The 12757-nt window shown below is 31.7% G+C and overlaps 3 protein-coding genes across 3 annotated transcripts; 1 reads left to right on the forward strand and 2 right to left on the reverse strand.

Annotated features, from left to right (window-relative positions):
* Nucleotides 1–4295: 4295 nt before the first annotated feature.
* Tsp_08452 (conserved hypothetical protein) lies at nt 4296–4585 on the reverse strand. The gene is made up of 2 exons (XM_003375412.1): nt 4563–4585; nt 4296–4455 (listed from the first exon to the last, which is right to left on the reverse strand). The coding sequence occupies exons 1-2, from the start codon at nt 4583–4585 to the stop codon at nt 4296–4298; spliced, it is 183 nt and encodes a 60-aa protein (XP_003375460.1).
* Nucleotides 4586–5894: 1309 nt separating this feature from the next.
* Tsp_08453 (hypothetical protein) lies at nt 5895–6906 on the reverse strand. The gene is made up of 3 exons (XM_003375413.1): nt 6825–6906; nt 6317–6519; nt 5895–6002 (listed from the first exon to the last, which is right to left on the reverse strand). The coding sequence occupies exons 1-3, from the start codon at nt 6904–6906 to the stop codon at nt 5895–5897; spliced, it is 393 nt and encodes a 130-aa protein (XP_003375461.1).
* A 4887-nt stretch (nt 6907–11793) lies between these two features.
* Nucleotides 11794–12282, forward strand: Tsp_08454 (putative anthranilate synthase component I). Its single transcript, XM_003375414.1, has 4 exons — nt 11794–11834; nt 11940–12031; nt 12059–12156; nt 12202–12282. Exons 1-4 carry the CDS (start codon nt 11794–11796, stop codon nt 12280–12282), a joined length of 312 nt encoding a protein of 103 aa, XP_003375462.1.
* Nucleotides 12283–12757: the final 475 nt, after the last annotated feature.

Raw genomic sequence — 12757 nt, forward strand, 5'->3', positions numbered from 1 at the left:
ATCATTTTATTGTATTTTTTTAATTTTTTATCATCAAAGAATTTTGGTAAGTTACAATTTTTGTCTTCGTAATTCTGTTTTCAGCACAGGAAAGCAGTGTGCTTATATATTTAGGTGATAAACTTTTTTAGATGAGTTCTATTTTTGTAGGTCATTTTTGAATATTCAAATTGAAACTTAAGACATGCGGAGGCCGGTTTTGACAAAGACAGTGGTTTTGTTAGGGCGTTTTTTGTCAGATAGTTTATATTTTGACTTTATTTTAAACGTCAATGTCATTTTTGAATTAGAAATAACTGTCAAATATCATAAATAAAAAATAATAATACTGTCAAAATAAATAAAAAAATTATTCAAAATAAAAAATAAATGGCAATAATAATAATCATAATAATAATGTCTGGGGGTTATTATAAATAGAAGAATTATTTCATATTAATTGGCAGTGAAAACATCCGCTTGTTCGTATTCTACTGTTCTACTGTACTTGTTGATTTCCTGGATTGCTTACTTTCATAAAGACCAAAAAATTAAAATCAATCCTCGCACCTATGAGGGCTTGTCAGCTATATAATGCCTTGAGGTGCAATTGGAAGATGTGAGTTTTTTCAACTGACACCTTTTTCATAACATCTTATATAGAAAATACAGAACAGCAATTATCATAAATTAATAATTAAATGCAATCGTTTTATTTTAATTTGACGTGCGAATTTTAATTATGCTCTTGATTGTACAATTTATTTTTCATAAATATATCACTTTTAAATATGCTGTATTCAAAGATATAATATAATATTATATTATATAATATGCATTAAAAATAAATGAAAGTAATTATTATAATTTGCATTAACTATAAATGCAAAAATTATTTCATCACAAACGGTAGTGGAAACGTCTATTCTTTCGTATTCCACTAGTGGTTGATTCGTTGGATTGTGCACTCGTATGAAGTGTGCAACCTAATGGATATAGTTGCGGGCTTGTCTGCTATATGAGGCCCCAACGTGAATATGTCGAGCAAAATTAGCTGTAAAGAGATTGCTGTTTGCTCAACGTGCTGATGCAGTGAAAGCTGTTTAGCAGAAAATGCATGCAAATTTTTATTCCATTTCTATACGTATGCTTTAGTTTCGATGATTGCTAGCCTACGGCGTGCGGTGAAAGTGCGACGACGATTCTCCTGCGATGAAGATGGTGGAATAACATCTAAAACGTCTTTGCTTTTCATTTATTATTTTTTATTTCCTCAAATTCATTCATTCAATTAACGTATTATTTATAACTTTTACTGCGCTAGAAGGTGAGCATTTGATTTTATGTTTCATATTTTAATCGATTCGAAAAATGATGAAGATGCGGGCAACATGAAGCAGAAATGGTAAACAAAAGGTATACAGGGTCTCCCGTGGGTCCCTATTTTATATGTCTGGTATGAGGATACTTCGAAAGGGTAAAGTGATCCCCTAGTTGAATTAAGCTAAGGACAAACCTGTATGGTTGAGATTTCAAATAATGCAGTGTGTGGGCTTTGACGCAGCAAAATCGTTGTATGCAATGTTTTGAAAATTTCATTTGTTAACTATTATTTATTTTCATTTATCGCTTAGCTTAATTTCAAGACGCACATTTTTTAATTGTTTTTATTAACCAATCATGGTATTATTAACCAATTTTTTAACCAATAACCAATTGGTGAGAAATTTGCTAAAACTCCAATTTAGCAATATTGATATGTGTAAAAGTATTGTAAACAGCAACATTGTAATAAACTTTGTAATCAAAACGAATCGTTTTGAATATATGATATTTCTGAACCGTTGTTAGTTATTATTGAATGAAATTGTTTAAATAAAAATTTTCAAAATTATCAGAATTGCTTTAATGTATAAACAAAAGCAGCATCAATTTTGCTGAAGTTATACGATTTTTTTGGTGAGAAAATTTCTATTTATTAAAATTATTTGCCATACACCCTTATCAAACTGTTTCAAATATTTCCATCTCTATTATCTGAATTCAAATTGCTTCTTTGTCATCCACATGAACAATATGTGAACAAATGCGCCATCAGAAACAAGTACTGGCGACAGAAATGTGACAGATTTATTTACATGATTGCAGGATATACACGAATTTTCACTTTATGCAATTTATAAGCAACTCAATCTCCACTATGAGCATACGATTAATGATGAAGCATTGGATGCTGTATGAGAAATGTAATTTCAGGGACAATTCAATTGCCGGGAAAATAGAAAATATTGTTTTACAGAATAATAACAAAATAATCAATCTACTTTGCACGTAATTTTAACGCATATTTTCTATATCATCATCAGTTGTTTAAACATATTGAAACGCATTTTCAAAGTTATTTATGAATTATTGATTATTTAATGTGCCCTGCTTTTCTGAACGACTCAGCTGTAGCGACAAGGATAACAGTTGGGTACTCTATTTTTGAATGTATTTCAAATAGATCAGTTTTGGGGAAAAATCTTTCTATTATGTGTTTGCTAATTTGCCGTAAAATAACCTTGCAATATTTCAGATCAACAGCATATTCAGCGTTCAGCTGCCCCTGAAATTCAGGTGCGCAAATTCAGTTGTACAAAAGGCGGCGATTCAGCTTGAAACAAAATCACTGACAAATCCATAAAACAGTTATGGATGAACATTGATTTAAATCATAATAACACAACAGAAATGGAAAGGAAATTAGATTAACGAAGATCAAGAAGAGTCTGATAAGCATTCATGACTCAAAAGGGAATTGTTCTACATTCTACATAAAATACTTTATTAAACTTAATGAAATCGTAATAACTTTCAGCAATTAATAAAGTTCACCATAATGTTGCTATACCATTACGCTGTAACAGAGCAAAAATGAATTTACATCACCAAAGATTAGGTCAGATTATTCTACGTTGAATATTATGACTATAAATACTTGCTTGAGCTTGACCTACTTTTCAAAAAGTACTCTTCACAGTTAGCTATTCATAGTCTTCATGGTAATATGTGTGATGTACACTATTCAAGAACTGCAATAAAGTCTCCTATTCAATATCATCAATAGTTGAAAGGTAAGTCATTTTTACAATTGTACTAACGTTCTTCATAGATATCACTACAGACAATATGTTAGTTCCAAATTAATGGATTTCAGCTTCAGATCAGCTTCACCGTCTGGATGGAGAATATTTTTTATGTAATCAATACATACTAATGAAAATTATACAAACTAATGAAAATCTCGTTGCGCTACGCAGCAACTTAGTTAAAATCTCATTTTAGAAAATATGATTTATGTAAGAAATATTACGTTGCAATAAATGCTCAATAAAAAACTCGTAAATTTCATTGTACAGTAATTGTAAATCGTTATCATTGACTGCAGTAGCTCAAATAAAACATCTGAAATTCCTGCAACCTGCATTATGTAAATAGAAATCAAGTACAAATTGCATATTCTTCTGTTACTACAAAGAGCATCCTTATTGCGGAAACCATTGACAGCGTCGAAGTACATTTTAATTAAAGCCACTTCTGTGTATGACTATCAATTGCATGCATTTTATTTTTTTATTACCATTTAACATCCAAATTTTCTACCTCATTTGCAGCAAAATATCGAAAAGTATGCTTCTAGGAATTGTGCGAGAAATGTGGTAATACATTTTGCATTTCCTAAGATTCATCTATATCACTTGTTTGAAAGATTTTTATATAGAAATCAATATTTCCTGGACTAAACAGGCTTTGCTGTTTTGGATGCTGAAAAAAGCTGTTTTGCAATGTGTGCATGTTCCTTCCCACATTGATACATACGAGAGATTAAATTTTTTTGCAAAGTTTCATGGAAAGCAACCTCGAGCTGGTGGAATAAATCGCTTCTAAAGTAGGTACATTGACTGTCACTTCACAGAGAGTTCACCAATATGTAAGTTTCTTTCAACGTAACCAGGATTCGTGAGTTTTCCCAAAGGAAAAAGCCTTACTATTTCAATAAAGAAATTATTCAAAATTTCATGCCTCGCACGATGTCTCGATTTTCAGTGGTCGAAGTTTCCTTTAATTTTAGGCCATTTTGATGAATTTGATGGAATTTGCTTACAATCAGAGGGAAATGGACATAGGACATTTGATATACTAACTTTATATTAATTTATCTCATTATAATGCACCATTGATATCAATGTCCAACGTAATTTCGCTTTCACATTGATTAATACCTGATTGTTCTACCGCATGCTTTGCATACCCATTTTTTGTTATAAAACTGTCTACGCATGTTTCCAGAACGCATTACTATGCGGTTCATCATCTTTATTATTCAATTTTCTTTTCAATGATATTAAAATTATATCTCTTTGATTGTACTGTCGCTTTCCAACCTTACTTGAATCCCGCGTAAGAAAATGAACTGTAAATGAAGTAGTTTGCCTAAAACATAATTGGAAAAGCAATAAAAATAAAGGAATTAACACTTTCGCACAATTAAATGTCTCCTTGCATGGTATTTTTCCTTTTATTTGCATATATTCACTTACAAATACAGAACAACCAATGACATAATCTCAGAAAACAGGAACCAATAATTATTTGCTTTTCTGATAATTAATGGCAGCAATGCGCAGCAAAAAGGTACATAAATTTTCAATAATTCACATTCGATAATTTTATGAAATATATTATAAATTATCTGACTAGCAGATTTTACATTTATAGAAGAGAGAAAGTGAATATTGCGTCAGAATTGTATTCTTCTCTTATCATTCTGACTAATTCCTATTTGAGAATTGTACTCACGCGAACAATTGCGTTTGAAAAAATTTAAAATTTTAAGGATGCTGTAACGGATAAACGAAAGTCAAGAACAAATTTTATTTGAAGAAGGCACTTCCCTTCCCTCAATTCTTTAAACATTTTGAATAAATCTTCACAAAATTGTTTTCCTTGTATAGTTATTTATTCTGTATATTTTATTTCTCTTCTTTACATTCACACTAATATCGCATTTTTCTGCCATCGCCGTTTTGTGAAAAATGGCCAATGATTATTTGCCGTAATTTCTACTATTTTTGAATGATGGTTGTTCACAATGATAAATAATAGCGTTGTAGAGAATTTCAGTGAAATGTGCCAATTAATTTTGGAATAAATGGTCTGTTGAGTTAGCGCATTGCGCCTATCTTTATACATAGGAAAGTTGCCCATCTGTAACTTCCTCAAACAGGTACTAGGATGCGAGAATTTCATCAAACGTAACATTCTTAACAATTGATTAGGCTGTGTATTCAAACTTAGCTACCTTGTGCAATATTTTAGTTGTTTGAGCAATCCATTTTTCCTTCATTTTCAGTCTGTTTTGATTAATTCATTGAGACCTGTTTTAGAACAAGCTAAAATGGAAATAAATCGTTCAACATACACATTTTCTATTAATTTCTCTTCTATAATGCGTGATTCAAATGAAAGTTCAACGTTATTTTCCATCAACAATGATTAATACTTGAATGTCATAACGTACGCCCTGCATGTTTAATTTTGTGCAAAAAACATTTTGTGCAAAAAAATTGTTCATTTCAATTGATAACGTGTATTTCATAATTCATGTTATTTAAAGGGCTTCTGATTGATACCAAATATGTCCTTCTTTGAATTCCATTTCGCTTTTCAGTTGTTGCTATGTGCCACATGTGAAAATCTGGTTTTAATGTGGCAGTTTGCAATAACAATTGTATGAAATTGTAATAAAAGTAAATAAATTAAAAATTTATTAAAATTAAATGTCCCCATCCATGATATTTTACCATTCGTTTAAGATACCCACTTTAAATTTCAGTAAAAGTAATGGAATTTTGCTAGGAAAGCACAGCGAATTATTCATTGCATAATAATTTAAAGCAGTGCGGCGCAGGATAAATTTTTATACTGTTGAATAATGCACAATCGATGACTGTTTGAGAAATTCGATGAAATATCTGGTTCTAAATTTGATATTTAAAAAAGAAAGAAATGCAATATTGTATAAAATATCTATTCCCATCTCTTATGCTGGAATAATTTTCATTTCAGAAGCTCAAATAATGAAATAAATTACGTTTAAAAAATTATAAGGTTTAATGATGCTGTAAGCGATAAAGAACAATCAGGAACAAATTTTGTTTGATCAAGATACTACTGTTCGCTCAATTTTGTTAGCGATTGCGATAAATCTTCACAAAATCATTTTCCTTGCACACTCATTTATTCCGTATATTTCATTTCTCGTTTTTTTCTCCTTACAATTCCTCCTATTTACTCTTTTCTCCATTTTAGTTTCCCGTTTCAAAGAAATATCTCGACAAATGGTGAACATGGAACGGTTAGGACACGGTTGCTGTTGTTTTGTAATTTTTTCTGATCGATCTTGTAATTTCAATAGGGAATCGCTTAATCCAAAAATTTCCTTAATTTCATTGGCATTAGCCTTTGTTGTTTTGCGAAATACTGGGATAAACGTTTCTTGAAATTTTGAAATTTTTTCATTGATATCGATCGACATCGTCAGATCAGTGTGTTTTTCAAAGTTTCATTTAAAACAACTTTGTAAATGTGCAATAAATACCCTTTGAAATTTTTACACTGCCTATGTTGATACACAGGATATCTGCCATTCGCAAATTATCATCATGCGCAACCACAATTTGTTATTTTCCCCAAATTAAATAGTTTTGCAAAATTAAATAGTAAAATTGAGAACTATATTTTTTCAGAACAAAAATTTTATTATTTTTCAATTTTGGGCAATCCAGTTTTTCTACACCTACGTTCATGAACAGCAACAGGTTTATGATGAGATTTCCATGAGTTTTCAAATCTACATTCGTAAATGAATAGATTTACATTCATGTATTATTATATAACATTGAGTTTGAATAAAAACGTAATAAGTTTCATATATAAGTAAACATTGCCTTTGTAACTATGTCATTATGCTATTACTGACTAAAACTGAAATTATTCCACTACAAGCTATGGCACATTCTACTTCCTCAGACTTCAACTTGACCCACTTTCAAGAATGTTATCCCAATGGTTATTCAGTTTATTAGTGTGTAAAATAGCCATCATGAAGCGCGTTCAACTCTCCTCAGTATCATCTACAATTACAAGGTAGGTTACATTTCATTACTGAACTCCCGATCTGATTATGTTTGAATGACTTCAATCAACCTCTTTCCTCTTAGTAAGAAATTAAGTGGGAACATTATTATGTGAGCTAAATGTGCATATTTTTTCAATAATATGCAATATATGATTAAATGTATAAGCTAGTGAACTAATTAGATAAGAAATTTCAAATTTACAGTAGAAATAATGTAATCTACGATGAATATTTTTGTCCAATTTTGTTATTTTGAGTAATTCTTAAATCTGCAGCCCAATCCATCAATAAAATTTTGAAAAATGAAAATTAAAGCATCAGCGATGCAGTAATCTCTAACCAAAAATGAGGAACAAATGTTAATCAAATTTGAAAATACTTTTGGTAAAAACTATAATTCTTTCGAGGTAAAGTTATGCACAATAACAATTTATGCATCCCTATTTATTTTTTATATTTTATTTCTCTTCTTTCCATTCCCATTAAAATCACATTTTTCTGGTTCTATTGTTTTGCGATAAACTGCGAAATTTCTACTTTTTTTGATAGGTGGATGTTTACATTGATAAGGGATAATGTTAGAGAGAGATTCATCGCAATCTGCACATTAGGTTTGGCATAAATGGCCTCTAAATTTCTCCCAGTGTCTATTTTAATACGTATGAGAATTCTCCATCAGTAGCTTCCTCGAAATGGAACAAGAATGCGTGAATTACAGAAAACATAACATTTTGGGCTTTTGAAGAATGTATGCATTCAAAATGAACAGTCTCGTGGAATATTCTACTTGCTTTCGCATTCCATTTTTCCTTCATTTGCAGCTGATTTTGATTAATTCGATGTAATTTGTTTCAAAACAAGTTGAAATGGAAATATATCATTCAGCGTACTCAGTTTCTGGTTGTATATTTTATCAGTTCACTCAGTTTTGTGGAATTTTCAACGTTATTTACCTTCAACATTGATTAATACCTGATTGTCATACCGTACGCCTTGGATGCTTCAATTTTTTTGAAAAAAATATTTATTGCATGGAATGCTGTGACTTTTATTCAACTCGCTTCTGATTGATGCCAAACTTGTCCTTCTTTGAATTCATTTTCAGTTTGCCATTGAAGCTAAATACCACACGTAAAAATGTGCTTTTAATGTAGTGGTTTGCGATAACAATTGCAAAAAATAGTAATGAAAGTAAAGAAATAAAAAATCGGTAACAATTAAATGTTCCTATCGATGGTAGTTTTCCCAATCGATTGAGATATACACTATAGAGTTCAGTAAAAATAATGTAATGATGCTGGAAAAGCGCAGCTACTTATACATTGCATTTGCAAAAATTTAAAGCAGTACTGCACAGGATAGACGTCCATAAATTTATAATAGTACGCAGTCACTGATATTTTGAGAAATTTGATTAAATACTTGGTTTACAAGTTTAAGGTTTATAAAAGGAATAAATGAAACGTTTCATCAAATTTGCATTCCCATCTCTTCATGTTGATTTATTCTCATTTCAGAAGCGCAATTAATTAAAGAAATTACGTTTAAAAAATTTTATAGTTTAAGAATGCTGTAGCGATAAAGAAAAGTCAAGAAGAAATTTTAGTTAAATGAGATGATTTTTTTTGCTCAAATATTTATTGTTTTGTAAAACTTTTCACAATATGACTTTCCTTGCATATGTATTTATTCTACATATTTTGTTTCTCTAATTTTCTTTCCCATTTATAATCCATTTTATTTCCATTTCTAAGTCTAGATCTCGAGAAATACGCAACAAGGAATAGTGAATCGAAGTTTGTTGCTCCTTTCTTATTTGTTTCGATCTATTCATAGCATTTTACAGTAAATCGATTTATCCACCTTTTGTGAATTTCTCGGGCTATTACAGCCTTTGTTATTTTGCTTGAAACGGCGAAACACTTTTCCAAAATCCGTTTTCCAAAATTTTCTAACTTTCTCGAAACAGCACAAGTCTGCGTGATTTTCAGAATACGCAACATATTAGCTAAGTATGCATTAGAAATGAGCAGCTTGGTACAATATTTTACTTGTTTGGTAAATTTAATTTCCGTTCATTTACATTCTTGAAGAGGAACAGATCTTCAAATCAACACTCGAAAGTAAATTGATCCGTCACATTGCGTCATATTCCATAAGGGTTGAATACAAACGTAATTACTTTTATAATTAGTAAAAATTTGCAACTTTAATGATGTCATTACGCTTTCAAAATTAAAAGTGAAGTGATTTCAACAGAGGGAATGTCATATTCTAATTACCTGCTGTTGGCGCTGAACAAGCTTGATATGTTATCCTCATGGTTATGTGGTTTATTAGCGTATAGAGCAACAGCCAAGAAGCGCGTTTAGCTCTTCTCCTCAATACAATCTTCAGTTTCAAAGTAAGTGTTGCGTCACTCCTATGCTTCTGTTACGTTCATATATGATTGCAATCAAACAACCTATTAATCACAAATAGAGTGTGAACAATACAGTGCAAGATGAATGTTCTGAGGAATCCATGAGAAACTTGCTAAATACCCTACCTCTGCATTATCCGACATTTTGTCCAATAGTTTAACTATGATTCCTGTACCAATGGTTCTGTGCAGCTTCATTGACTACCCCAGCACACTTTCTTTCCTATGGTGGGTTACTGAGGCCCCATCAGCGTATTGATAAAAGTCACGTAACTAGTGGTTCCTTTCCTCCGGTTTCCAATATAACTGATGCTTCTTCTGTATCGCCCTTAACTTTAACCTTTTCAGTGCATTAAATGTATTTTATCTCAGCGTACCGTGTGACATTTGAGCAAAGGCTACCCAGCAGTTTCAGAATAAATGGCTTATAACTTTGGCACATTTCCAGGTTTTGATATTTTTGGTAATTTAACGTACATGGAAGATGTTATGTTAGTTCATAATTAAAAACAGGGTATTTTCTTAAACTGGACACTTTTTTGCAATATTTTGCGGCTTTTGGAAATGCAGGTTTTCCTCCTTTATGTACAATACCAACTGTTTTCAAAATTGTTCTTGAAAATTGATCGCAACGCCAATGAAATGGTAAATGCTTTCTGTTTGTAATAAATCTGAATAAATTAATCCCAAAACTGTTGCTGATATTCATTAATGCTTGATTGCCTTAAAGGTATACATTCAAAGTGTCCTTTGCGTTTGATAAACAATCAATTCGTGTCGTGGAATGCGTAATATCATCATTACTATTATTTCCATTCTTCATTAATACCCAACATGTGCCTATATGAATATAGATTTATTTCGTTGAATCCTTCTGTGCTCTTGCTGGAGATGCACTTTTAGTGTTGCAGTTCGTAGGAGGGATAAATTCTGATTGCACATCAAAATAATTGAATAAATAATTTGTCTGAGATGTGTCGAATGAGTTGTTACATAGAATTCATTTGAAACAGTTTTAGTCTTACACTGAAAAATAGGCATTTGAAAAACGGTCATGAGTAATTAAAATATTTCTTACCTCGGATTTTCCATTATTACTCCATTCTTATTAGGTCATTACGCTTTTACTACACTAAAGGCAACGTGATATGCTATTTAAATTGTAGACCTGCTCATGTACAACTTTTCACATTGTGCCCTCTATTTTCGGCTATTAATTCTATTCATGTGATGGGCATCAGGCAAGCAGCGTTTTTAATTTTTCTCCTTCAAATTATCTGTGATTCAAATAAGTTATGCTTCATATTTGATGTCATGTTATCTGCAAGTATGTCATATTTGTAGGTCTTCATCAATATGCCAGCTTATAACTAACAGATTTCTATTTTCTTTTACTAACATTCATTCTATGCTTGCATGTTAGAGCGAAATTAATTTACAGTAATAGGCATGAAAAATGGAATTTCTTTTTGAGACTCTTCAGCGAATGTTTGAAATAAAATTACATTGTTCATTAATTAACTTCTTCCTGTTTTCTTTAAAAGCTATTTATTGTCCGCCTAAAGGGTTTATGGTTACATAGAATATTACGCATGGAGTGGAGTTTCAAGAATAACAATTTCGATTTTTTTCCTACTAATCGAATTACTAATATACTAATTGAACTTGATGGAATAAATTTTCATACTATTTGCATTGCTCAGCACTTTAGATAACAGTGCATGATAGAAATATTGAAATTCATGTAATTTATTTATTTATTAATTTCTAATTTCTAATTAATTTTCCAGATTATTATGTGTGGGAAACGCATACGTAGCTCTGACAGAGAAAGAAAGACAAAGTGTAAGTAAAAGACATTGTTTTACCTGCATTTCACTCATTTTCAAATTTTGAAAATTTAGACAAATACATAACATTCAAAGTGAAAAATTAAGACTAACTACTTCCCTGCAAATAAATTATGGTATGTGAACAGTATCGTTGATAGGGGGGTCTTAGGCAGCCCCTCCCTCATTGGGAAAATTTTGTGCAACTCTCACTAATACCAACCTGCAATGCATCATACAAGTGTTAATCTGAAATAATTGATAATCTGCAGTTCACTAGCAACTTAATAGTAGCCTCATTTCTACGATTGATGAAAGCAGAAGATATAGATATTGCATAAGCAAAGCAGTCATATTCGCGCATTCATTATTACAGAAAAATGCACCACTTACAACACTATGGCCAAATAGCAACACGGCAGTGAATGCGTTTGCAATCATGCAGTGTTTGGTTGTCGCTTCAAGTTTTCCATTTGGTCTCAATAGTTGAAGATACAAAAAAAGGTTACAAAAATCACTATTTCAGCATCATTAAGTCGACACTGTTGAGTTTCGGCATTACTAAGTCTTCTGATTTTGAAGCCATTTGCAACAGTTATGAAGTGCATTCAGAAGTCAGTTTGTTTTTCAAAAGATCCTTCATAGGACCTACAGCGCTTAAAGCTTTAGAAAAGCTGATTGCGGAATGTAGGCTTAAGAACCAAAAATACGGCTACCTTGACATGCTTTGTGGAACGAGATGGGTCATTTGTACCGTACATTAGTTGAGGCTTTGCAGCATATTATAGAGTGGAAACACAACAGCGCTGCCTCTTATGCAGAGCAGTTATGAGTTGCAGCATGTCGAGGCAGTTTTGTTATTTCGTTGACGGCTCTTAACAAAGTGCTTTTGTTAATTTTACTGCTTCCAAAAATTCTTCAGGCTTCTTGCTTTGATCCGTTGCAATGTTGTGATAAGTTGAATTCTGGAAGTGGCGGACTAAAATTCGGGGAGTGTTTTTGCGCGATTTGAAATTCAGACGACACACTGCATGGTGAAATCACACCCCCATACTCAACATATATTCAAGCAGATGACGAGATCGAATATTCCCTAATAACCCTCGTGAATGACTGTGTGTACCTCTTTCTGCAAAACGTTATACCTTACTTTCACTACTACTTTATTATTCACTCTAACCAGCCCTGCCCCATCCTATGACTTATACCTAAACTTCGATACATAGCAAAATCCCGGTTTAATATATCTAGCCCCCCTCCCATTAACATCACACCCGCTATTCTATTAACCTTCTAGCAATCCTACTATCCGAATCGGAAACATTGCGGAAAGAAACCAATGAT

Source organism: Trichinella spiralis (genome assembly GCF_000181795.1).
Source record: "Trichinella spiralis strain ISS 195 chromosome Unknown Scfld5, whole genome shotgun sequence".
In the NCBI taxonomy this organism is placed as follows: domain Eukaryota; kingdom Metazoa; phylum Nematoda; class Enoplea; order Trichinellida; family Trichinellidae; genus Trichinella; species Trichinella spiralis.